The following is a 26,844-nucleotide window of genomic DNA, read 5'->3' on the forward strand; positions in this document are numbered from 1 at the left end:
GTGTGCTTTTAACGAAGCACATGTGAGAGCGCGGTCTGTGATTGAGAACTTTCAGTAATAGGATTTAAAAGTCCCTAAGATGATTGTAAACCAGGGATTTTATGTAAACTGGAAGTAAACTGTCAGTAAACAAGATGCCTACAAGATGCTATAAAATATAAAATAGGAGATAAATCTATGTACCTGGAAATTCACGGTAAATCTCTCCTGAATTTCTTGACTGATCTAAACCACTCACCAGTATTGAACCAGTTATTACGCTTTCAAAGGTTTTGTCGAGCTTTAAGATGGCGTATACAAAATAGGTCAATGGTTGTGTTTTATTTACTGTTAATATAAAATATGTATTTTACTATTTTCTGGATATAGTGATTTAAAATATTTGCTAAAATGTCAGATGGATTACTTCTAAAAAGTTCAATAAAGAGAATTTAAAAAAGAAAAGAAAATTAAACAGTAGTTCAAATAGCCTCTTAGATGGAGAAGTTCTGAAATAAAATCAAAATGGAAAGAAGACAAGTTATCAAAACTTTTCTAGTGCAGATAGAAGTAAAGTGTCAAAGTAACAGAATTTAGCGTATTGATTAAACATTTGCAAGGTGAATACATTTTTCCCTAAGACCACTTTTTCTCTTTGATCATATAAATCTTCACAAGAACCTAATAGCTTCTCCAAGATTATTTAGCCAATTGTGACAGAATATGAACAAGGGCTCCCAAGGGTCACTGTCTTTCAGTAGAGATGAGCAAATCTGTCCCGTGTTGCTTCGCCAAAAAATTCTGAAAAAATCTTGTTTAGTAACTCCATTCCCTTATGCCATGCCCCCACCGCCTATATGGTTTGGCCCTCTCCCATTTGTCACCACCCCCCCACACTGTCCAGTAAAATATTTTTCAAAAAGCTGGCAATCCCATGTAGCTACATCTACATTGCCTCATATTTCACCTACAATCATATCCATTTCCTGTCTTTTGTAATTGATAGTGTATAATTTTAAACAAGAACATATTCAAGTATAAGTGACTCCTTGAGTTTTGGTATAATATACAGCTTTTGATGATATTTTGTGTTGAAACACACTTAAAGGACAAGTAAGGGTTGTATATTCAATGAAATATAGTATGTTCTGTGCACTAATTTGCTTTAGAAACTATGGTTTTGATAAATTGATAAAAGTACAGCCTTGGCTGAAAAGAAGCTGAATAGGATAAAAAGGCATATGTGTCCACATTAAATAAACAGGAGTGAAATGACATTCATGGTTTTCTACAGATGATAGAATGAAAACTTCTATAGAATGAAATGACATTTGTTGTCAAGAAAAAGTTTAAGTGCTGAATCAACAGACACAAAACTTTGAATTGAAAAAAATATACACATTTTTTTTTTCATATGCTCTGCCAACCCCAATACAATTGGGTTCTGAGGCATTCTTTGTATTTTTGTGGATCTTGTGGATCATATAGAATGTAAGTATATTTGGTAAAATACATAAACCAGTTTTCTCCAGTTTTTCTAAAAAATATTATCATTATACCCCTACAACACAATATAAAAGTTGTCTGTACCCTTCTTTAGTATACCAATATTCTGTTACCTCCCTTGGATAACACCCTCGAAATGATCTCTTTTTATCTTGATAGCTGATTTTAATGTTTACCTCTTCTCTTTAAACAAATTATCTCTAGGATATAGCCCCCATTTGTAAAAGTCACTAAGTTTGCCCACGAGCTGTAACCCATATCAACCAAATGAACACTATATTATCAAAAGTATAGTTTGTGTCTCTGACTGAATACATCTGATAATAGTGTTCATTTGGTTGATATGGGTTACAGCTCCAGGGCAAACTTAGTGACTTTTAAACATGGGGGCTTGTGTCTTATATCTCTAATGAGTTAGTAAAGCAAAATCGTTTTGTGGAAAAAAATATTTTGACTCTAAGGGGAAGTTTTATCAAAGTGTGAGTTTTGTGGAAAAAATATATTTTCACTCTTAGAGAAAGTTTTATCAAAACATGAGTTTAGAGCTTAAAATATAAAAACCCATGTTCTGTTAATTCCTATGAGATTTTTAGAAGCATATTTATCAATGGGTTAAATGCATAAGAAATGCATATAAAACAAAACCTGTTATTTTTTGCCAGAAGCAAATAAAAATTATCACAGGACTAATAGAAAATGCCCTACCTCATTTGTTTCTTGAAAAATACTTCTTTTCGACTGTAACATTTTTAAATGTTTGGTTTTTTTAACAGATATTCCAAAACCTCCAAAAAAAGATATGTATATTTTTCCAGATGAATATAGATACCAAGGAAGATTCAAACGATCACTTATTAAGTTGTCAAAAAGTAAACAGCTAAATGTGGAAACTCTTGTGGTGGTTGACAAGAAGATGATGCAGAATCATGGGCATGAAAACATTACTACCTACGTGTTGACAATACTTAATATGGTATGAAAGCACTACTTATTGAGGTATATTGGGAAAATTATTTTTACATGGCAATTCTACTTAAATGGTTATTATACTGAATAATGATGTTATTAGAAGTCAGCAAATATTGTGCCTCTTTTTCTTGTTTTTTTTCTCTTAAAGGAACAGTAACAGCAAAGAAATAAAAGTATTTTAAAGTCATTCAAATATAATGTACTGTTGCCCTGCACTGGTAAAAATGTGTGTTTGCTACAGAAACCCTACTATATTTAATATAAACAAGCTGCTGTGTAGCCATGGGGCAGCCATTCAATCTAAAAAAGGGAGAAAAGGCACAGATTACAGGTTACATAGCAGATAACAGATAAACTTTCTAGAATATAATGGCCTTTTATCTGTTAACTGTTGTGTAACTTGTGCCTTTTCTCCTTTGAATGGCTGCCCCAATGGCTACACAGCAGCTTTGTTTATATAAACTATAATAGCCTTCCTGGGGCAAATACATCAGTTGTCCCAGTGCAGGGCAACACTATATTAAATTGTAATTACTTTTATACACTTTCATTTGTTGGGGTTATTGTTCCTATAACTATAGGGACAATGTCATTTGTATCAGATTATCGCCTGTGAGAGATTGCTTCTACTGCAGGCAACAAAGCATTAATGCATACTAGGTAATCTAGAAGAATTTTCATGTGGTGGAAAACGATCATAGAAAAAAGCTTAAAATCACAGAAGGAAGACTTTTTTAATACTATTATTGCAAATCACCATATGTAAAGTGTTTTACATGTGGTGATGGCTGTTTTTCTAGATTAAAGGGTATTTTCAGATGCTTTATCATTTATCTCCCACAAGTGGCTAACCAAACCCATTAACAATTCTAATGCCCCTGTTGTCTCTAAACTCCTTTAATCATTTTTGGCTTAGCACTGTGCTAAGATTCCCCCTCTCACTCTAATGGCAACTTTCTTGATCTTATATTCAGAGTTGGGCCAAGCCAGTCAGGCCAGACCCACCCCACCCAGGCATGTACACACGTGCTAATGAGCATGCATATGTGTGGTAATGTTGCAGGGTGCACATTGAGAAGCAGCAGTGGGTGAAGAGAGTCTGAACTAGGTGTAGACTGAAGAAGTACCTGCCTAGCACCCCAACCACTGCCATTTCGCCTTAGGCAGGTGCCTCTTCTGACTACCCATAGTCAGGGCCGGCCTTACCAACTGCGGTGCCCAATTGGAACCATTTTTGCGGGGCCCTCTTAGTACATTGTGAATTATGCTTAGTACAGGGGGAATCACTATGCTGCCATAGTCTTATCGTTTTTCAAGCTGTTCCTGCTGAATTGTGCTTAATACAGGCACACCTCCCAACATTTAAAAAATTTAAATAGCGATAAAAAGCAGGAGAGAACTGTGCAGACTCTGGCCACAGGAACTGAGGATATTTCTGCAGTGATCCTACTGGCATATCTTGGGTTAATGGAGTGCTCAGTGCCCATTTCTGCAGTGATCTTACAGTCATGAAATGCAGTCTCCCCAGTGTGCCATGGTATGTCATGAAATTGTGAGGGCCACTGTGCCTGTGAAGGCCTCTGTGTCATCTGGCACACTTTGTACATTTGATGTCCCCCCCATGTTTGTCTGCAAGTTGGGGGAGATGTCACACCACTCTAATTAATATCTCAACCAAATCCAGTCCTAACCTAACAAACCATATGTTAAACTTCTCTACTGACCTAAGCCTCACTCATTACCTCCTCACTTTTTACATTCTAACTTGTAGGTGACCGTTCAAAGTGAATTAACTGATTGGTTGCTATGGGCAGCAACACCAGTGATGTTGGCTTCATTATAAATATGCCACATAAATATGCCCCATACTGTATAGCCACATTTTTGGGTGGCACTTTTGAGTGAAACCCAACTATGTCCCACTGGCAACATTCATGCAAATGGGATACAATGGGGCACATTCATGAAAACGTGAGTTTGAATCCCAAATGGGACAAATTTGGATTGGATACGAAAATTTCTGAAGATCGCGAATATCACGAAAATGCTTACGAAAATATTGTATTGGCGATCCGAAAGTCACAAAATTTTCATACCAAATAATTGTAAACAGCGGGAAAAGTCGTGCAAGACACGAAAAATTCGGCGAAAATATGCTTGGAGCGTTCGTGTCTTAGTAAATCTGCCCCAATGAGTACAGTGAGGCATAAACACTAGTCTTACAGCCAATTACTGTGCTATTCCTTCACAATCTTGGACACTTGATTTTTAATTTGCTTCACTGACTTGTAAGCATCTATTTATTATAGTATATGCGGTTACCCTTTACTGGATTCGTCATTGGGGCTACCAATAATAATGATAATTCTACCAGCTTTATTTTATCAGTCAAAAAGTTCAATCCAATTCTAAAAGAATCTAAAAGAAAGAAATCTATTTGTTACAGGCATCTTTTTATTTATTGCCACCTAATCAAAAACAAAACTATGTACTTTTTTAAATAATTTTATTAAATTTTTCTTATTTGAGAAGAGTTTGCTTTATTGGTGTCTATTTTAAATTGTGTAATTTATTTTACAGTTATAGGACAATATGGTAAAGGTAGTAAATGGTTTAGGACTTGGTGAAAAGATTTTCAACATCAGCCTCAAAAATGATTGCTCTATTTGAGGCTGAAATTAAATATTGCTCTTCAGTTAAATAAATTGATATGGGATCCCATATCCAGAAATATATTGTTAGTCAAGGATATTTACTGTCAAAAGCAATTTTGCCTTGATTGGGATTATTATCTTTTAAACAGAATTAGGACCAGATGAGATATGAAAAAAGTCAATGGTTCTCTATACAGATACAGAAGTCCATCTCCAATAGACTCCATTATAAGCAAATAATTTTTATTTTATAAAATGATTTCCTTTTTCTCTGTAATAATAAAAAATAAAACAGTACCTTGTACTTGATCCCAACTAAGATATCATTAATCCTTATTGGAGGCAAAACAAGCCTATTGGGTTTATTCAATATTTAAATGATTTTTAGCAGACTTGGCAATCCAAATTATGAAAATAACCCCTTATCCGGAAAACCCAGGTCCCGAGTAATCTGGATAACAGGTCCCATACCTGTATTGCTTTTAATTGCAAAAAAATGATATAAAGGTTTACCATGTTGTGCATTTTTTATGTAACAGAAAATTGCAATGGACCATATTAAGACACCTAAAATTACAACTACTAAAGCATTATTAGAAAGTTTTATTTTTGTACTTTAAACCAAATTGCAAAATTGGCTTGGCAGGCAACAATTGCAAACAAAGTGCCAGCTCTGCTGTAAACTTTAAATTTCTGGGTCATGGATTATTGAATGCAGGATCCTGCTTATGGAAATTTGTCTAGCACTTAAAGGGTTAAAAGTTTGTTGCTAATTGGTCTGTAGCATTTTGCCAGTTCAGGCTGTCTGCTCTTCTATCTGTTTTTTCATTTTTGCTTTGTTTACTATTAACCTTGCTTAGGTATCTGCTTTATTCAAAGATGGATCAATAGGAGGAAATATAAATATTGCCATTGTTGGTCTAATTCTTCTGGAAGATGACCAGGTAAGAGAAAGGTCTAGTAGAAATGCACACCTTCTAAAAAGCCATACATTGTATTTAACGCTATCACTAATACTTATGGGTTAAAATTTTATCTATGAAAGCAATATGTCATTTTTTCGGGACAACCTTAGCATTCTAAATCTGCCTGAATTTTTATGTAATTCCACTTCTGTAACAACATACTGTATGTTGTTTAGTTAATCGTATTAATAAAGAATGAAACTATAGCTTACCACAATCTGTCAAAGTGAAATTTGGCAGGTTACTGTTAATGTCTATGCGTATTTTGCAAGGGGTGAAGTTTTACTTTCATTAACTGAGAAATATGCCTGCAAAAATCCCATAGAGGTGACAAAAGAGCAGCAGTAGTAGCAGCACCATTTTCAGACAGTAGAACCAGGGATACCAGGTTACGTCCTCACTGGTCTTTGCTTTTGGCTTATTCAGACATTTTCCACAATTTTCAAATACAGGTTGCAAATGGTAGAAAAATTGATCAATAGTCTTCTTATAGCAGCCTTATTCCTGCTCCACATAGCTCTAACCGCTATCTGCCCAATACCCACAACAATTTACTGCACCCAAAACCCCTTTACATCATTACCTCCTTTATTTACATCATTGACTAACAGGAAGCATTGACTAACAGGAAAGCAGAAACCATGTGGATGGTTTCCCAGGGAACACATCTAACTAAATCACATGGAGGATATCCTCACTGAAGACTTGACATTCACTTCCAGAGTTGCCATATGAAATCAGCACTACCATTGAGTATTAGGCTGCCTCTACCTACAGAGAGGATGGCCCCAAACTCTGTCACCAGCAGGAGCTGCATCACCAACCATGAAAAAAGTTCAGCAGCCCTGCTGCCAGTCCTGGATCTACAGTGTCTCGATGATAAGAAATCCAAGCAGGCTGTAACCTAGCACAAGCAGTAGTAGCGTCTGTATCAATGAATCCAATGTGCAGTCACTTGAGAAAGTGTCCTTTCTCCCTCTTTTAAAATTTCCTGTGCAGTACTCTGGCAAGGTCCTACCGCCACAACAAGCCCAACTGAAAACTTTCAGTTGGGCTTGTCCCCACCATACATTTTTAACTATTGCTTATTAGTTAATAAAACATAGGAAGTGAATTAAAACATAAATATTCACAAAACATTTTCTTAGTGTCAAACATACTGTACCACAGGATGGAATAAAATTGGCCATTAGCCTTATGATATGTATGTTTTCAACATTATATGCATGCAAAAAACATATATAAATAAATTACTTTATTTTAAATGACCATATGCAACTGCCAGCAAAGCCAGCCACCCTCCTATGAATGTATATTTGTAGAGATCTTGATGAGCACAAAAACCCATAGAATCTAGAACATTCCCTTGGCCAGGAGACTTGATCAAGGAATTTGTTACATTATCTGGCTACAAATTACCATTTACTCTGCCCATGTGTTAGATTAGGATGCTTACACAGACTTTCAACAACAATTTCATACCATCCTTGATACCAAAATTACTTTTCTTTTAATAATAATGAAGTGCAGGTCATCCTGTCCATCTGCAATCGAGGGCCCTCCAGTTGCACATGACTGGCTCAGAGGGTAAGGTCAACCAACCACTTTTCCATACTGCTTTGTCATGCTGCTTCCTTAGCAGCCCATCCACTCTGTAGCAACCTCCCTCCAGCCGCACTTCACTGACTCAGAGGGTAAAGGCAACCAACCACTTTGCCATGCTGCATCCATAGCAGCCCTATAGCAGCCCTTCCACTCTGTAGAGACCTCCCTCCAGACGCACATCACCGACTTAGAGGGTAAGGCCAGCCAACCACTTTGCATGCTGCATCCATAGCAGCCCATCCACTCTGTAAATACCTCACTCCAGCTGCACATGCCCAACTCAGAGGGTAAGATCAACCAACCACTTTGCCATGCTACATCTGTAACAGCCCATCCACTTTGAAGGGACCTCTCTCCAGCTGCAAATGGCCGACTCAGAGGGTAATAGGTAATGGCCTCCTAAATGAAACCAAAGTAAACATATATCTCAAGTTTAGTATATAAATGTACAAAATATTAATAACATGACAAAAAAGGATTTAACAATGATGGTTATTTACCTTTTAACAGAAGAACATTTATTGAGTATACTCAAAGTAGCCAAATAAGATTAATCAGGTTCTTTACTACTAATGTTACCATGTTTCCATTTACAGTAACAGAAGGGCATAACTGCAAAAGAAACAATCTGAAAAAATATTTATTATCATCAAAAGTATTCTCCATGGTTTTTGTCCTTTGTGACTTATTACATAGTTTAAAAGGATTTTCCTTTTAGTGCCTTCGATATTTTCACACCTGAGGCTGTGAGCAGTATTTTTAGGTTTACCATTCAGGAAACATCTGCAGTAGGTCAATGTTTGTCATTCCCATATTGTTGATAGCGTTTGCATTCAGCACAACAAAATGTTGGCATGGAAGCACCACAACAAAAAATAGTACTGGACAGTCTACTTGTATGAAAACAAAAGCTCAACATAGTTCCAATGCATTGTTGCTCCAGGGAGTGTTTCTTCAGGTTTTCAAAACTGGCAAGTTGTATTATTATACATGCCTCAAAATAAACATGGCTAGAACTATTGTATTTTATTTACTGGATGCCAGGCTGGTGCGGTTTTCTCCTAACAGGAGCACCAGCTCAAGGTATAAGGTAAGGGCTTACAATCACTGGGGGGGTGCCTAACATTTTGTGATTGCAAGATACAAGTGCTTAAATATAAATAGAATGCCGGGTTTTTTGTACCAGCCATAATAAAGCGCAAAGATTTTCAAGGGAAGAAGTAACAAATGAGACACAATTGAGAAGTAAGGTTTGACAGGTGCTACATTGAGCATACTGTATATAGAAGCACCACAGAAAGATAGCACTTTACCTAAAGTGTGGTCAATTTGCCTGGCAAGGTGTTGGGGGTTAGGCACCATTGTGCTAGAGCATACGGTGTTTTAAATTGTGCAATTCTGTGCCCATTATAGCTAACAGTACTGTGACAAAAGATTGTAATCGTGCTCTCTTTTTTTACAGTATCTGAAATGTTTTATTATTTTTGAGGTATATCTTTATGGTTAATAAGTTGCACATTTTACAAATTTCTTAGAAACCTATAGTAAAGCTGGATAATATGATATTATCTTTGCTAAGTATTTTCAAAGAGAATCCAGCCATTCTGTTATTACCTTTTCCTCAGTCCATGTTCTAAAATGATCTCTGTTTCATTGCCAATTTAATTATTTTCCATTTAAAACCACCACTTAACCCCTTGGACAGATTCCAGTCTACAAACAACGTGAGAATTTTATCTTTTGATCATACACCTGTGTTAAACGTAATTGATGTATTTTTTTTTTGCCCCTGAAATTACCCAGTAAAGAATTTAAGGTATTTTGAAAAGAAGAATAGCCCTGTCTGCTTTAGAATTTCTATTGATTTAAACAATAAGACTGATCTGTAAGATGTAACCAGCTGTCACATGTTTCTACAGCAGCTACACAAGCTGACCACCTGCTGTCTTACTGCACTACAGTATTTACACATACTATATTGATTGTATAGATGGATTTATGTTTGTTTATTTAAAGTTCATCAGAATATGAAACCAGTATATAGTAAATAATAAGAAAATGAAATAAGTTTAAAACTATACATAACGTATGAAATGCAGAAAAGGAGAGGAGGTCAAAGATCAGAGCAGTTTTAAGTCTGAAAGCTAAAGTACATCAAAATACCCTCGTTAAACACAAGTGAATCTATACGTCAACACGCGTTATTCTATTTCCTAATGTTAATTTAAGGTATACCAATTGTTATGTTTGGTTTTATTTAAAATAATAATACATTTATTTATTTATTTATTTATGTTAGCAGCTACAAAAGTGTTCTTTTGGTTAGAAATTGACATTCATGGTGCCAAGGCATAAGGCTGGCACCAAAAGGCATTATAATCTGAAAACAGAAATGGCTCTTGCTTGTCAGTGCTGTGCACCACCAGCAGGCAACACAGTGGAATGCACCATCAGAAATCTTTATTGCAGATATAAGGTTCTGACATCTCACATTTATTTTGCACAGCCTGGCCTGATTATCAATCATCATGCTGACCACACATTGAGTAGTTTCTGCCACTGGCAGTCTGGTCTTGTGGGAAAAGATGGAAGCCGCCATGATCATGCAATTCTGCTTACTGGTTTGGACATATGTTCATGGAAAAATGAACCATGTGACACTTTAGGTAGGATTTTATAAAATATACATTTTGGCAACTAACAATATTTGGTAAAACAACTTTTGCAAACGTTATTTTTAATAAGATTTGTATGGCTCTTTCACAAACTGGATGTATATGTCCTTGAAATTGCCATATAATTTATGTAGAGATTTCAATGCAGGCCAGAGTACATGCAGACACTTGCTAGCACATACAATGTGGTTTTGACACCAAAGTATGCCCTAAATGTTTTGTTAGCTATTACCTTGCTGGGTCTGTTGAATGAAAGATTTAGCAGCATTTAGTTTTAAAATCTCTTTTGGCCAGCACCTCTGGTTCATGAAAAAGAGCGGTGGCCTTATGTTATGTATTATATTATTAGACCCAGCAAGGTAATAACTAAAAACCTATTATCTATCTCCAAATTACTCCCATAGACTCAACATTAAGTAAATCATCATATATATCATATTTTTTTTTCTCTGTAATAATTAAACAGTAGCTTTTTCTTGATCCTAACTAAGTTGCATGAATCCATATTGGTGTCAAAACAATCCGGTTTTGTTTAAATGATTTTTAGGAGACTTTCTGTAGGTATGGTGATCCAAATAAAGATCCCTTATCCAAAGAGGCCAGGTGCCAAGCATTCCAGTTTATAAATCCTATACCTGTATCATTCAATAGTTTATGGTGTTATGCTTGGAGCAGCCATAACTGTTGAGTTTCAGTGTTCTAAAACAGCGCCTATTAAAAGGCTGAAGTGAAAAGAGGACTTAGGAAGGCCACTGTTTATGAAAATGAAGAAAACAGCAGCACTCCAGTTGTTTTGAAAAATGTGAATCTTTACTCAAGTGCCAAAGGCAACGTTTCGGGCTTCACTCCAGCCCTTTATCAAGCCTATTAGTACAAATACAAACAAGTGTTTAAATACCCACAGGAAGAGGAGGATCAGTCCATATTCACCTCCATTTAACCCATAATATTCTGTGAATATATTTAGTGCACACAATGAAATGCAAACTAAGTGCCTATGTATACAATATAACAAGTGCCCTGTGGCATGTATCACATATAACATATATAACAGCATCCCACTGCAGTGTATTTCATCCCTCAAATATCTTTCTGGCTCCAATGCCGAATTAAGGGGACGATTAACCCTATGCTATGGACAAGCATCCCACTGCAGTGTATTTCATCCCTCAAATATCTTTCTGGCTCCAATGCTGAATTAAGGGGACAATTAACCCCATATTCACCTCCATTTAACCCATAATATTCCGTGAATATATTTAGTAAACACAATAAATTACAAGATAAATGCCTGTGCATGCAATATAGTAAGTGCCCTGTGACATGTATCACATATAATAAATTGAACAGCTCTTGAAATGGACAGTATCTTACTGCAGTGTATTTCATCCATCAAATATCTCTCTGGCTCTAATGCCAAATTCAGGGGACAATTAACCCCAGAACTAATATGGATCAGGAGCTCCCACATCTTTAAATCTTACTGTCCTAAAGAAAAATGAAACAAAACATATAAGCAAAAATTAAGACATAAAACACAAGTATTTGTTAAAAACAAGCACTTAACATCAACTTACTCATATAAACATCATAGGGGTATACTCCCTATTGAGACCGCCAGGTGACAGGGTACCTAATGTATTAATCCAACGCATTTCCAATTTTTTTAGTAATCGCTGTCTATCTCCTCCCCGTCTAAGTATAGAAAGGCCACTGTTTATCCCATCAAAATAATAGCAAAGTCAAAGCAAAATATAAAAAGCCATATATTGGGTCAGATTCAGTTCAGTGAGAACAATTTATCTTATGGTTTATCTAATGAAAAGTGTATGAGGAAATCTGTAATGGATTTAGGAGAAAAGAGTTTCTCAATGAATTGAATAGCTGCTCAATACAAAACTAACTGTTATTACATTCCCAAATTGTTGGGCTATAATTTCCTGTTATTTATGAACATCTGAATATTTAATTTGATTCTTAAATTTATTATAAGCATGATAATAATATACCTAGAATCCTGGTTTATGCTTCTGGGACTATACTGCAGATGCCACAATATTCATTTCAACAGGGAAAAGGTTGGGGCTGTGTGCTCACATATAGCATTCTGCACTGTGTACAGTATATAGAATAGTTACAGAATTATATGGCTATAGTTAAGTGTTTAGGGAATATATTATGATATTAGGAGGCATTTTACAAGGTTTTACCTGCAATCCAGAAATTTAGTAGTAGTAATTTAGATGTAATTGTATAAAAAGCAATTAATGACAAAAAAAAGTGAAGCATTTTTATCTTAATTTGTCTTTAGGATTTGCTCCAATAAGTGGTATGTGCAGCAAATATCGCAGTTGTACAGTTAATGAGGATACAGGGCTGGGTTTGGCTTTTACCATTGCTCATGAGTCTGGTCACAAGTAAGTATTAATGCAGATACATTTCACATTTTATTTTCTCTACAGCAGCCATTCATTGGTAGAGGAGGCACCCAGGTGTAGTTTACAGTTGTCAAGAATTGGGTGTCATTAATTTGATGTTAGTTATACAAAATTACAGGTTACTTATATTAAATATAATACAAGTATATAAAAATGTATTCTAATATACAAAGCTATCCCCCATATGTAATAATAGGCACAAAGTTCGCCAAGTGCAAACCCATAGCAAACAATAATATGTTTCTTTTGCACTTCAATGGTAAAAATTGAGTGTTTGCTTCAGACACACTACATAGTTTTTATTATACATAGTTTAATTATTATAAGCTGTTGTGTAGCTATCAAGGCAGCCATTCAAAATCTAATATTCTAATATTTTCTCTCTAATTTTTTCTCTGTAATAATAATACACTAGAGTAAACCCTCCAGAACACCCTACAAACTGTCAAATACAATAAACTGGACCCTCATACTCTCCTGTGGTAGTTTGGAGAACTATCTAAGGCGTCCCTACCAATATACAGTATCAAATCAGTAAGATCAGGGATGTCTTGGAAAATGGACATATGATACCTTTCCCCTGCCTTCACAATGGCTTATGCATATCACTGTCCAGCATGAATCTAGGCCAATACAAATGGAAGAACTTCTCATCTTGCTTTTGAGTTCAAAAGGAAAGGACACTTTGTTTCAAACAATGTTGCCCTGCTCTATTATAAAATCCCACTGGACAGAGGTACTATTGTATATGAGCACAGAACTTAATATAATCGCCCCCCAACCCTAAACTTTGCCTTTTGATTATTTTAAAGGGCTGGGTCACCTTCAGGTTAACTTTTACTATGATATATAGAATGCTCTGTTCTTAGCAACTTTTCAATTGGTCTTCATTTATTATATTTATATTTTTTTCATTATTTGCCTTTCTTTTCTGTCTAGAAGATAGCTGCTGAAATTTCAAACTGGAGAGCTGATAAACAAAAAGCTAAACAATTAAAAACACAGCAAACAATGAAAAATGAAAACCAAAGCAAATTGTCTCAGAATAGCACATTAAACATACTAAAAAGTAAGGATAAGCAGACATTAAGCAGACAACCAAATTCCTTTGTGTGGCACCTTAATTAAATTGATGCATCCAAAGTATATGCAACAGTATTTTCAGGTGTTTTGTTACCTGTGGTGAGTGTGATTTTCTACAGACAACAAAATGTCCCATGTGTTCTTACCATAACGCCATAAAATCCTCCTACCTGTGCCTGCACACGAAAGCATTGAATAGGCTTGGGTGCACATGTACATGTAGCTGACATCCGCCAAAAAACACAAGACTTTGCATTTTCGACAAATATTGGCTACATGTGCCTGCACCCAAGCGTATTCACTGCTTTTGGGTGCAAGCACATGTAAGAGGATTTTCAAGCGTAGGAGCTTATTCTCAGCAAGCATATTTCAGCTTGCCGTTAATACACTCCAGCAGTAATCAAAACACTCCTGTCTTCCTGTCACAGCTTTTGATAATATCAAATGAAAACCATAGCTGGAACACACTGAGAAGTAAAAGACAGAGGTTGACCATTTCACTTAGGGTGCTTTTAATTTAATTTTACAATAGGTCATCTTAGCTGCTGCTGGATTCCAGTGGACAAAATGCATGGTGTAGCATAGCCCTAATGGAAACTACCTAACACTGTAGTTCAGGGGGCTCAAACTCAATTTACCTGGGGGCCGCAGGAGGTAAAGTCAGGATGAGGCTGGGCCGCATAAGGGATTTCACAAAAAATTGGCTTTCAAGGGATAATGCAAGGCACGGCGGGCGGGAGCTGCTGATTGCGGAAATGACGTTATGCCATCATAACAGTTATTATGGGAAGACGTTCTGTGTGCACAATTAGCTCCTTAGCAGCTAATTGTGCACACAGAACGTCTTCCCATAATAACGGTTATGATGGCATAACATCATTTCCGCAATCAGCAGCTCCCGCCCGCCGTGCCTTGCATTATCCCATGAATCGCAATAAAAATCGCAATCCATTCATTGCTTTTGAGAAGGCGTTGGTGCGGGCCACAAAATACTGTACCGAGGGCCGCAAATGGCCCGCGGGCCGCGAGTTTGAGACCCCTGCTGTAGTTATTAAAAAGTTCCAACGACGTGCCAAGACAGTTTTAATTTACATTAACGAGAAGTAGCATGGTTGATTTCAGGCATTTATAAACTAAAATACACTGTTGAAAAACTGCCCCATATGACATTAGCTTCAAGCTCCCTGAATCAGCTTGTTTATATATATATGTAGGGACCCATAGGGTTAAATGGCCCCTATGGCTTTAAATCCCTACAGGTTCAGTTCCCTTAGTTGCTGAGCAGAAGGGAATGTATCTAAGTGAGTTAATTAACATATGTGTGCTATTGGTTAGAAGGTATGGTGACCACATCCTGCCTCTCTTTGGTATAGTGCTGGGAAAGGAGTGGTACCTTCCTGTTTGCTTCCATCTGAGTGACAGGTGGGTGTGTGCTGAGAGTCCAGGGCATGGCCCAGGCCAAGTGAAGTCGGGGAACAGGGCCCCGTGAATGAGGCATTAGATAGTGGCAGGTGTAGCTCCCTTTATAGTACACTCTAGTCGCAGAGGGGAAGTGAGATTCCTGCCAGTCTGCCCGCAGGGGAGTGTCAGCCTGTATATACACTCTGTATGTGTTGCCTGTACCAGCTGTATTGTGAGTAAACCCTGTGGATGTTCAATAAACACTTATTATTTTGTTATTAGCAAGAACCTCTGGCGCCCTCTGTTTTCATTTTTCGGCACAGCAGCAAGAGAGGTGTAGGTGCACAACACCCTCACCTTCTTCTTCCACTTAGCGAAGGCCCATTCTGGGTAAGAGAGTACAGTGTAACTCATGTTCTACTGGTACTAGTCTGGGAAGGCAGCTATTGAGCTGAAATAGAGGTTACATATATATATATATATATATATATATATATATATATATAAAATTGTAAAATATGTTAGTGACTTCCAAAAAAGCAGAAGATACTGACACCCCATCTACATTAAGTTCAATAATTAAATGGAGTGACAGTAGGAACGTTATCCCCAAATACATTATATACAAAGAGAGGTAATAGGTCCTGATAGCCAAAACCTCCCTCATCTTTTCAAAAATCAGGTTGCCAAAGAGCTGGAACAGATTTTAGCAAGTCATCAGTAACTAAGAAATTGTATGCACTACTAAAAAAGGTATGAGAAAAGATAGCTGCACACACACCACTATTAAAGGAACAGTAACACCAAAAAATAAAAATGTATCAAAGTAAATAAACTACAGTATAATGTACTGCTGCCCTGCACTGGTAAAAGTTGTGTGTTTGCTTCAGAAAGACTCCTATAGTTTATATATAAACCCTGCTGTGTAGCCATGGGGGAAGCCATTTAAAAAGAGAAAAGACACAGGTTACATAAAAGATAAGGGGTAAACTCTGTGGAATACAATGGTATTTTATCTGTTATGGGCTATGTAACCTGTGCCTTTCTCCTTTTTTCCAACTTCAATGGCTGCCCCCATGGCTACATAGCAGGGTATTTATATAAACTATAGTAGTGTTTATGAAACAAATACAGCTATTTTACCAGTGCAGGGCAACAGTACATTCAATTTTTACTTTAAAACACTTACATTTTTTGGTGTTACTTTTCCTGTAAGACATTAAAAAATGGCACACGATGTAATACTGAATTCAAAACTATTCACTAAAAATCATGACAGTGTTGCTTTACCCTAGTGTATGCCTTACCCCTTACCAAAAATTCATCTAGAAGATGGAACAGCATTTTTTGTTTTTGCTGCATATTTTTTTTTTTAAAAAGAGTTCTTAATTAGTAGATCTAGCTATTGTTTATAATTTTATATTAATTTCTAGTTTTGGCATGGTCCACGATGGAGAGGGTAATATGTGCAAAAAATCTGAAGGTAACATAATGTCACCAACATTGGCTGGACACAATGGCGTCTTCTCGTGGTCATTTTGTAGCCGACAATATTTATACAAATTTTTAAGGTAGGTATTTTATTTACTTACTCTGTAAAAACTAGACTTTACTTTGAACTGCAGAACAGTCTCAGTTACAGAAAAAGAGGGCAGTGGTACACGGGGAGATTTATGCAACTGATTCTGCCCCTTCAGACCATCTTGGCAGCTTATTTGCCCATGCATGGGCTCTTTCTGAAGGCTTATCCAATAGTCAGCCAGATACAGTATATTGGACAGATTTAAAAATCCAGTTGGAACAAGGCTGCATCAGATCAAAAATTCAGATCAGTCCAATATCACCCTGCACAATGTGGGCATATCGGGCAAAGGTCCACTCATTTGGTATCCTTGCTAAACAAGCTAAGACATGCATGGCTAGCTGGCTAGCTTAAGCCATTTTCATCAGTCTTTGATTCGTTCAGTTCTTTTTACTTACAAATATACTGTGCCCTTACGCTAGCACTTGCAATTTTTATCACTTATTTGGACTTGCCTGTGCCAATCCTATTCACAAAAAGGCCATACTTAATTCATCCTTTCTTTATAACTACTGCCCCATTTTGGTTTGCAATCTGTTTCTCATAGACCATTCATTTTCTATATAGACCATACATTTCAAATGTAATTTCTCAATTTTCTTAGTATCCATAACCATTTGTTTTCCTGGCCTTCTTTGCACCTTTTCAACTAATCATCCATGATACATGAGATGATAAAATAGCAAATAATTGAGTTGAGCAATGTGTCAAATGTTCATGCATTTTAACACATTTAGCAGAAGTCCTGTAACCACTGGGACATTGTTGTAATTACCACTTTAACTACTTAGTATGGTTATCTTTTCATTTTAGCTCTGCTCAAGCAGTTTGTCTTGCTGATGATCCTAAGCCTGGAAAAGAATATAAATATCCTGAAAAGCTACCAGGAGTGTTATATGATGCTAACATACAGTGCAAATGGCAGTTTGGAGAAAAGGCCAAGCTCTGCATGTTGGATTTTAAAAAGGTAAAGGATCCCCAACAATAATTTAAAAAGTTTCCATTACCTCACTAACTAAGGAACTTTTTATATCCAAAGATAATGGCATATGAGACATTTGTATTGTGGGGAAACTACAGGTATCTATTTGGGAGGGGTTATATCTCAGCTCATGATTGTTGTCTCTTTGCTTATATCTAGTGTCTGTGTTTAGGGACATTTATCATACGCAGTTAAATATGCTCTACCACAGGTGTGGTATCCCTAAAATGCTTTCCCACTGGCAATAAGTAAATTGCCGTTAGAAAAACATATACAAGACTCTTTTTCTGCGCTACCGCAGGCGACAAATATCTCAATATGCCATCACCCTTTCCCAAACTCACCTGATATCTTGCTTACTCACATTGACCTGGAAAGATTCTAATGATTGGCTTACTATAGCTCCCCCAAACAATAGAGCACAAAGCCGAGCCTATGATTAAGCATGTTCTGCAAGAAACACATATTGCTATAATGTGTCCTCCATTTATTTGAAAATATGGTGACAATTCTTTTACATCTGCCATGGAATCTGTCATTGCCAGCTAAAATCATTGACTGGTCTCCGCAAGCTGCAGGTCTGGGGCATATGCACCTGCACCCCACGTTATCACTACACACCAAACATGTCTCTGTGCCTACTTAATTTTAAAGCACACAAGCTAGGCTGATGACATGTTGAAGCCATGGTTTGTTATCACTATGGAATGGTTTGTCCATATAGTGTATACGTTTATCGGGAGTTTATCTGCTCCACTGTGCTTATATGCATGATAATACTAATAATCTTGAAACATAGCTCACTATTTGAGGGTTTTATGCTATGGTTCTTCTAACTCCTACAAAGTGTTCTTATTTGTGTCCAATATACAAGCCTACAACAATCCCCAATGGTGATAGCTGAGACAGACATCCATGCAATTTAAGAGCCAGATATTACTGAACTGCTCTCAGATTTCATTTATCAGCTCCCATGCTTTTCAGACATTTTTGCGTGATGTGTGGCTTTTAACACATACTGGATTTTTTTCCCTAGGATATCTGTAAGGCGCTTTGGTGCCACAGAGTTGGAAGGAAATGTGAGACAAAGTTTATGCCAGCAGCTGAAGGCACCATATGTGGGCACGATATGGTAAAATTTTGATTACATGCACAGTACAGTAAATTTACTTTGCTGGTTTTCAGATTTTTTTAGCTTTGAGAGATGTGATTTTATTTATTGAATCAATTCATATTTATAATATGTTTTGTATGTAATAATACATTTCTTTTGGCACACTTGCCATTCGTTAGCTCCAAGGACTGCATAGAAATAATTTGTCCTTGGTTAAGAAAGCTTTTACTTTACTTTATTGCTCAGACCACTGTACCAAAAATGAATGAAAGAACAAGGAAATATGTATGGTTGTAATAGAGTTTAGACTATGGTGGATTAACAACAGGTCCCATAGCAGCCAATTAGTAGGCAGCTTGATTGAATGCAAACACTGGTATTGATTACTTGACCTGGAGAAAATTTTGCAATTATATTATCCCCCATGGTTTTGATCAGTGTGAACCAGTTTTAATTAACAAACTATATTTTGAGGTATATTTGGTACACATTTTACCTACCAATTAAAGTGGTCTTTTGGCTAATCATTCTGCTTTACATAATACAACTTTCAGTGCTAGTTGACAGGATAATTAATGTAGTTGCCACAAAATTGAGGATTATATTAATGACTGTATTTTCAAAATCTGGGAACAATCCAACACGATAAACAGCACTCTAACCTTTAATCCCCAGTTTTCTGCTTTGTGGCTCTCTGATTGTTTAACAGTGTTATCTTATGAATTAATTGAGAAGGTGTCCTTGTTCTGAAATTACTTCAGAGATAATATTAACTGCAGAATATAAAGGGGACAGGAAATTAGGAACACTGAAAACAGTGAATGGAATTCGAGATTGGTTCCCTAGTTCATTAAAATGTAATTGATATTGAGTGGGACTACCCAGTGGCACAATATACCATTGCACCACTATACCACTGTTAAAGTATTGGCTTAAATTTCCAAATGTTTTATCTTACTATCACCTTTGAAAATAAGATTTTATTATCAAGGTCACAACATAGAAATAGCATATTAGCAAAATTATGTGATTGATTGGTGTGGTTACTGCACCAAGATCACCAGTGTTTGAGTCCCATCTGCATCCCAAGGTTCAATTACAGTTTTATGATGTTTCTTGTCCTAAATACAGTGAATACATAAAAAAATGACTTGAATGACTGTATTCTGGGATTTTCTGGCTGAAGTCCCTCCAATTTACCTCAAAGTCAATAAGTTAAAAATTCCTTCCTGACACCTACAAGGCAATCATCAAGTCCATGGTGATAATTCCATCAACCATGGATCAACTTTGTACTAAAAGCAAATTTCAGAACTGTGTATTTTTCACTTTCAAAAACCCATCCACCTTTTTCTGAGAATTCCAAAACTTCACAGCTCTTATTGTGAAAAAAAAAACCCTTTCTGAATTATTTTGATTATGATGGAACTTCCTTTTTCTAATCTGAATGGATACCATCATGTCTATTGGTTTCACCTGCTGGTGAAGACGGCATTAGAGAGTTTATTACATGCCCTCCTTATATATTTAAGAATAATTATCATATTTCCCCTTATAAAAATTCCTTTTCTCTCATGTTAGTCAAGCAAAATAAACTTTACATACACTAAATAAATTATTTAAATCTTTTTTTGCTTAGTCTTAGATTTTACAATCACAAAAAGCAGGCAAGCACTATTTTGCAGATATTGTTATTAGGGCAAGCTTTGCATCATCCCAGAATCTTGTTTATGTACCAGAATAGGGGACCTGACACCCATGCACAGGCTACATACTTGTATTTATAGTCAGTAGGAAGTGCAGAATGCAAAGTAATTACTATGCCTGAGGCATAGAGGAGGTGAAGGCAATATACAATATGATTGACAGCTGAGATTTTTAAATACACTTGTGTTTTAAGTAACCAATGGGTGGAAAAAGATTAAGCAGTTCCAGGCAGTATTTTTTAATTGCAATGTGGTGAATTTTAGCTGTGTACGCACACTACATGTTTTGGTCCTTTATCAAGTGTAAAGCATTCAAATCATTGTGGGATTAAATACCCAAGTTTATTATACAAGTAACTCAGGTCCTTTCCTATCATGGATTTTGAAGTTTTTGAACTATTTACCTTCTTCTGCTAACTCTTTGGACTTAGTAAGTACAAGATGAGCCCACATTCTCGACTTCACATATTTTTTCTGCTCCTGAAAAGAATGTAAACTACTGTGTACAGATCACAAAAACAGCATCTCTCATCAACAACCACCAACCTCTAATAAACATTATACATTGTTTAGCCAGTTTTTTAAATAAAATTAATCTTTTTTGCAGACATGATATTGTGTTCTGTGGTGATATTTAGCAGAAAAACATGGCTGCATCACATAATCACATTTCAAATCAGAATCAATATGCAGTCATAATACAATGCAATTTCAGTGGATCCAGAATTACACAATCGCAAGTGCATCTTACAGACAAGTGTGCAAAGTCTTTCTTAAAGGAATACTGTCACTGGAAAACATGTTTTTTCCATAACGCATCAGTAAATAGTCCAGCCGAATTCTGCACTGTCCTTTTTAAAAAAGCAATCCGATTATTTTATATTTAATTTTGAAATTTGACATGGGGATAGCCATTTTATAACTTTCCCAGGTGGTTACAGCCATGTGAACTTCAGTCCCTTACTACTGCTGCTCTTTTTACTGTTACAGTCAATCAGCAGAACAAGATAGCAGCTTCCTGTCCCCTCTGCTGAAGGATGCAGCTTTATGAACCAATATTTGCTCCAGGGCTAATAGCACTGCTGATACTGTCCTGAATTTTAGCAAGTGCTAGACAGGCAAAACTGCCTATACTGGCTCCTAATAATTTAGGGTAACTTCATGTGTTTTTCTCAGCTAAAATACTCTGTCCCATAAACGCTCCGTGTGCCAATAGCCCCAGTTATCTTGTACAGTAAAGGATATATTGATACAGACAGTATGCATTTATAAATAATGGTACATTGACTTTTATAAACAATTACTTCAGATCTTAAATATATAGTGAGGGGCAAAATTAGTGGCACCCAAATGCATTAAATACAGTAATAAGCAGTAGGAACTTTAGCCCCAAATACAATACAGTGAGAAGCGGTAAGAACTTGAGCCCCAAATACATTAAATACAATGATAGGCAATGGTTTCTGACACCCCTAATCCTCTTACCCTTCCAAAAATCAGGTTTCCTGAAAGCCGGAAAAGATTTCCGCATTGTAGAGATCACATGAATTTAGAAATCATTTGCTTTGCTAAACTTGCTCACCTAGTTGTAGACATGAGTATAGTTTGCAGGCACGAGAAACTGTATTATGGGACTTGGGTCATATTGACAGTACATTAAGTAGGAGAAACAATAGCTCAGGGCTGTCCAACTGGAGGCCCTTGGGCTGGATGTAGCCCTCCAAAGGGATTTATGACCCCCAGTCTGCTCAAGGGCCCAATAGACTTCATTGTATGACATCATTTCCTTCTGTAAGCTCAGGATCAGGCAAAATGCCCTGAGATGGCTGCCTACATACCATTGTTACAGCTATAGAGTTATTGATTCATGAATAACATTTTAAATGGTAGAGTAAATTATTTGCAGTGTAATTTAGAAATAGAAAGTACTCCACAAAACTAATGACTGGCTGACTGGAAAAATAATGTTTACTACTACTTGTTATGATCCCCTTACAAGAAGTTTTTATGGCATTGAGGAATGACCTCATAATAAATGGCCATTCTTAAATAAAACTCTCCTTAAAAGTTTAATTTATAGCAAATACATCAACATGATGTATCGGCACAGGTTTTCCCCATAATTCTACAGGTTCAGCTGGAAAATATGACAGTATTTGGACCTTTTAATGTCTACCTTTAGGCAGGCAGTATGTATGGAGCCCCAGTGTCCCAGTCACTGGAAAATTTAAGTTTTGGCAGACTCCCAACATTCACTAATAATTTTCATATCTTGAATCCTCACTGCAAATAAATTTAAGAGACAACATCAAGGAGGAGATTTACTAAAACAACTCGGTTTTTTGGATTTAAATTTATTTGAAACCATGAAAAAAAATCATTCCCACAAATGACAGTCTTTATTAAAAGATCCAAACTGAAACAGCATGAATGAAAAAAATAAGTTTTTTTCCAACCTGAAAGCTTTAGTAAATGCCCCCTTTAATGTGTAATACTATTTTTCCTTTTTGTTACTTTAACATATAAAGTATGATATAGCCTTGAGGGATACAGATAATTGTGCTACATCAACAGAGCCATGAGATCACACTCTAAATGTAACAGCCTTCCCTGAAGTCTTTCCCTTCTCTTAAGTTGCCAAGGTTATAAAGTGCCAAGTATGTCAGGATGTGAGGCCTTGTCAAGCATTCATTGTTTGCTTAGGAGAGAGGAAAGGACAGCTGTTTTTCTTTCTCAGAGTAATTTCAAGACCTGGGCACCTCCTGCTCTCTGTATTTAAACCACCATCCTGCAGTGGTTAGTCTGAAAGAATTTAAGTATTAAAGTTGTGAAGACTTTATAACAGGCCATTTAGTTCACATGGGAACTCATTTTAACACTTTAGAATTGTGAATAAACCTTGATAATTCATTCTATGTATGTGCTGCATATACATAGACTGACAGAGTAACATTCCTTCACATTTACCATTTAATTCCCTAAAATATTTATTGAATATATACTATAACATAAATACATTAAAAAATGGAAGGATAATACTGTGCCATAATGGTTTGCACTGGAAACTATTACCTTAAGAGCATAGGGGCCATTTACAACCCCAGGGGGCACAAGTGCAAGAGCATTAAGGGGAGCAAAAATCTCCAAGCCCTATCCTTACCGCTTGCCTTAGGGCAGATGTTAAGGACAAGGCCCCAAAGCAGGCTGCATCTCCTGCCATTCTGTACCTTGTATCTCTGTATGATTAATAAGGTATGTGTTGGGAGGAGGGATGCCTACATGTCTCCCTCCAGATGCCTCTCTTGAGAGCTGCCTGCATTAGGCACAGTCTGCAGGTCTCTGCTTTCTGAAACAGAGCCAAGAGGCCTGTGGCTATTTGCACAATGCCCAACACAGTAGGCAAAGTATACTTTTTCCACTGCATTGGTATTGTAAATGATCCCTATGCTGTGGTTTGCCACATATTTACTAATCCTCATAAACCATAAACACCATATATGCCAGAAAGAATAATGAAGAATTTGGGGGTGAGTCAGTGAGATGGATGACTGAGATGTACCCAGCTTTGAGAACCAGGGTCAGGGTCTTATATAACCTTAATATATAACTGTTATAAACTTCCACATAAACTAGGAAGGAAGTGCAGTAGGCAGGAGATGTAATCTTGGCGTTTAAAGAACCTATGGTTTTCTGTGGTATACTGCTGTTATTAGAAGATGTTTTAGAAATTGTTTTCATGTTTTAAGACCTTGGATTGTGCATATAATTTATAGGCACATTTAATAAATTTGAGGTCTGCATCAGTGTAACAATCCAATGTAACTCATGTTTTACCAATGGGAATTCAGCAGCCAACAATTTTATTAATGCAGTAAGTCACATTTTCTGCCAAAATACCTATATGCAATTTAAATTTTTGGTATTTTTTAATGGAATTAAAGACAAGTCAAGAGAATACCCTGCTAGAATTACATTTTTTTTGCAATTCTGTTTGAAACATTCTGTCTGGGTTCCTGATCATCCCCAAATGTCAAAATCTCTTACACACAAATTACATCCCTATTTAGCAAGTATACAGTCTAAAGCATGGTCATTTATTGCTATGCATTCTTCAGTATCACAATATCTAAAACAAAATGCTACTCTTTTCTTTCAGACCTGCTTCATTGTATTAATAGGTGCACATTACAAAGACATTGGTTAAATTTCAAATGTAAATTCCAATCTCTCATTTGATCATGCTCTTTGTATAGCCCAAAGTGCAAGTGACTGTCTTATTCTTAGAAAGAACATTATTTATATGTATTTGTTATTTATAATCTACTTATCTTAAAGCTAAGTAATGTTTTATGACCCCAAATAGCATATTTAAAAGGTTATATTTTAACTCTCATTTTTAGACAGGTTTTTAATAAGAAAGTATTGTAAACCCCCTCTCCCATGTAAATAGCCTAGAGAGCCAAAGCATTAGATTCTAAAATGGCTCAGTGTTTCTCCTGTTTCTGAGCTATTAGAAGGAGCCAGCGCTACATATTAGAACTGCTTTCAGATAACCTATTGTTTTTCCTACTCCCATATTACTGGAATCCCAAGACCCGGATTTTTTACTATAGAGTGCTATTCTGATATCTACTACAGGGGTCAGGTAGCTGCTATCTTGCTTCCCATTGGTCTTCTGATCGGCTGCTACGGGGAAAGGGAGGGAGGTGATATCATTCCAACTTGCAGGACGGCAGTAAAGTGTGACTGAAGTTTATCAGAGAACAAGTCATGTGGCTGTGGCAACTTGGGAAATGCAGAACATGGCTGGCCCCATGTGAAATTTTCAAATTAAATATAAAGAAATCTGTTTGTTCTTTTGAAAAATGGATTTCACTGCAGGATTCTGCTGGAGAAGCTCTATTAACTGATGCGTTTTGAAAAACACATGTTGAACTATACTCCAAACAATGTAGGTCTCTACAAACATATATGGAATAAACCAACTCAATCAACACTGCTTCATTTAAATAAACCATTTCCATAAAAATATACTTTTTAGTAGTATGTGCTATTGGGTATTCCTTAATAGAAAATTGCCATTTTAAGAATAAAGGGCTTTTTGTTATATCAACATGTTGACATGACGATCAAATGTGTCATAGAGTGTATTTACTTTTTCCACTTTTTCATATGGTTTCTCATTTGCAACAACGAGCAGATGAATAGTGCTAATTTGATGGAACGGCAAAATGACAGCCAATCAGGCCTGTGATTCTGGGCTAAACAGATATCAGATTGAAGCTCAGATTCTTTGATGCATGTTTTGTTGCATTTATCTTACAATATGGAATGGAAAAATATTATTGGCCAGATAGATTAGTGGGCCATTATAGGTGGGAAACTATGCGTGAACAAAAGGTGATTGTTGACCCTAAAATGTATTCCATTTGCAAAGAAGTGATAGACAGTAACATTATATAAAACCAAAGACAAAACAAAATACTTAATAACATTTTTTTGGGTAGCAGAATGGTCCCTGAGAAGTTTTTAATGTATACTGCCATAGCATATAAGAATAAGTCCCTAATAAACAGACAAACTTTTAGCTTTTAGTATTTAACACTAAAACACTTTATTTAGCTGATAATTGGGACAGTTGAGCCCCCTTGATTTAAGGCTGTGAACCCATCTACATGAATAACCACTTTTTACATCATTTTGTTGGGAAATAATAAGATACAGTTGTATTTTTTGTATGACACATATGCACTTATAAGCCAATAGGTAGCTCTAGTACTTGATTTCCCTTCCTGGTTTACTCCCCTGCAGTTCTAAAATTGGCCAGTAGGTAGCAGGGGACTATATTATTAAACGGAAAGCTCACATGTGGTTAAGGTCTTTCCTGGGACCTTACCTCACCAGAAGGTGGTTACAGGTCTGTGTAATAGTGAGTTTGAGTTAGAAAGAGGGTTAGCTCCTAAAATAGTCAATTTAGGAGCGAAAGTTAGGTTTATGGGAAGTAAGTCGGCAGTTGATTGCTCCACTGAGGAGGCCAGAGGGGTTAGCACCCTGCGGTGGTTAAACCACCAGAATATGTACATGAGTGGATGAGCTCAGGGGCAGGTAGTTTGCCAGGGAGCAAGACCTCACAGCTAGATTGGCTATCCTGGGGATAGAGTCACCTTATGGGTGTGAGTGACCTC

General features: G+C 36.5%; 1 protein-coding gene across 1 annotated transcript in view; it reads left to right on the top strand.

The window, feature by feature from the left end:
- The window catches only part of adamts16 (ADAM metallopeptidase with thrombospondin type 1 motif 16), a 112,125-nt gene that overhangs the window by 37,817 nt on the left and 47,464 nt on the right, over positions 1-26,844 (top strand). Inside the window, exons 5-11 of the mRNA XM_031904195.1 lie at positions 2,259-2,458; positions 5,969-6,052; positions 10,185-10,344; positions 12,665-12,770; positions 16,709-16,846; positions 17,671-17,824; positions 18,876-18,971. Of these exons, the coding sequence (XP_031760055.1) occupies positions 2,259-2,458; positions 5,969-6,052; positions 10,185-10,344; positions 12,665-12,770; positions 16,709-16,846; positions 17,671-17,824; positions 18,876-18,971 (938 nt within the window). The remainder of the gene's footprint in view (positions 1-2,258; positions 2,459-5,968; positions 6,053-10,184; positions 10,345-12,664; positions 12,771-16,708; positions 16,847-17,670; positions 17,825-18,875; positions 18,972-26,844) is intronic.

Source organism: Xenopus tropicalis, chromosome 6, assembly GCF_000004195.4.
Source record: "Xenopus tropicalis strain Nigerian chromosome 6, UCB_Xtro_10.0, whole genome shotgun sequence".
Taxonomy (NCBI): Eukaryota; Metazoa; Chordata; class Amphibia; order Anura; family Pipidae; genus Xenopus; species Xenopus tropicalis.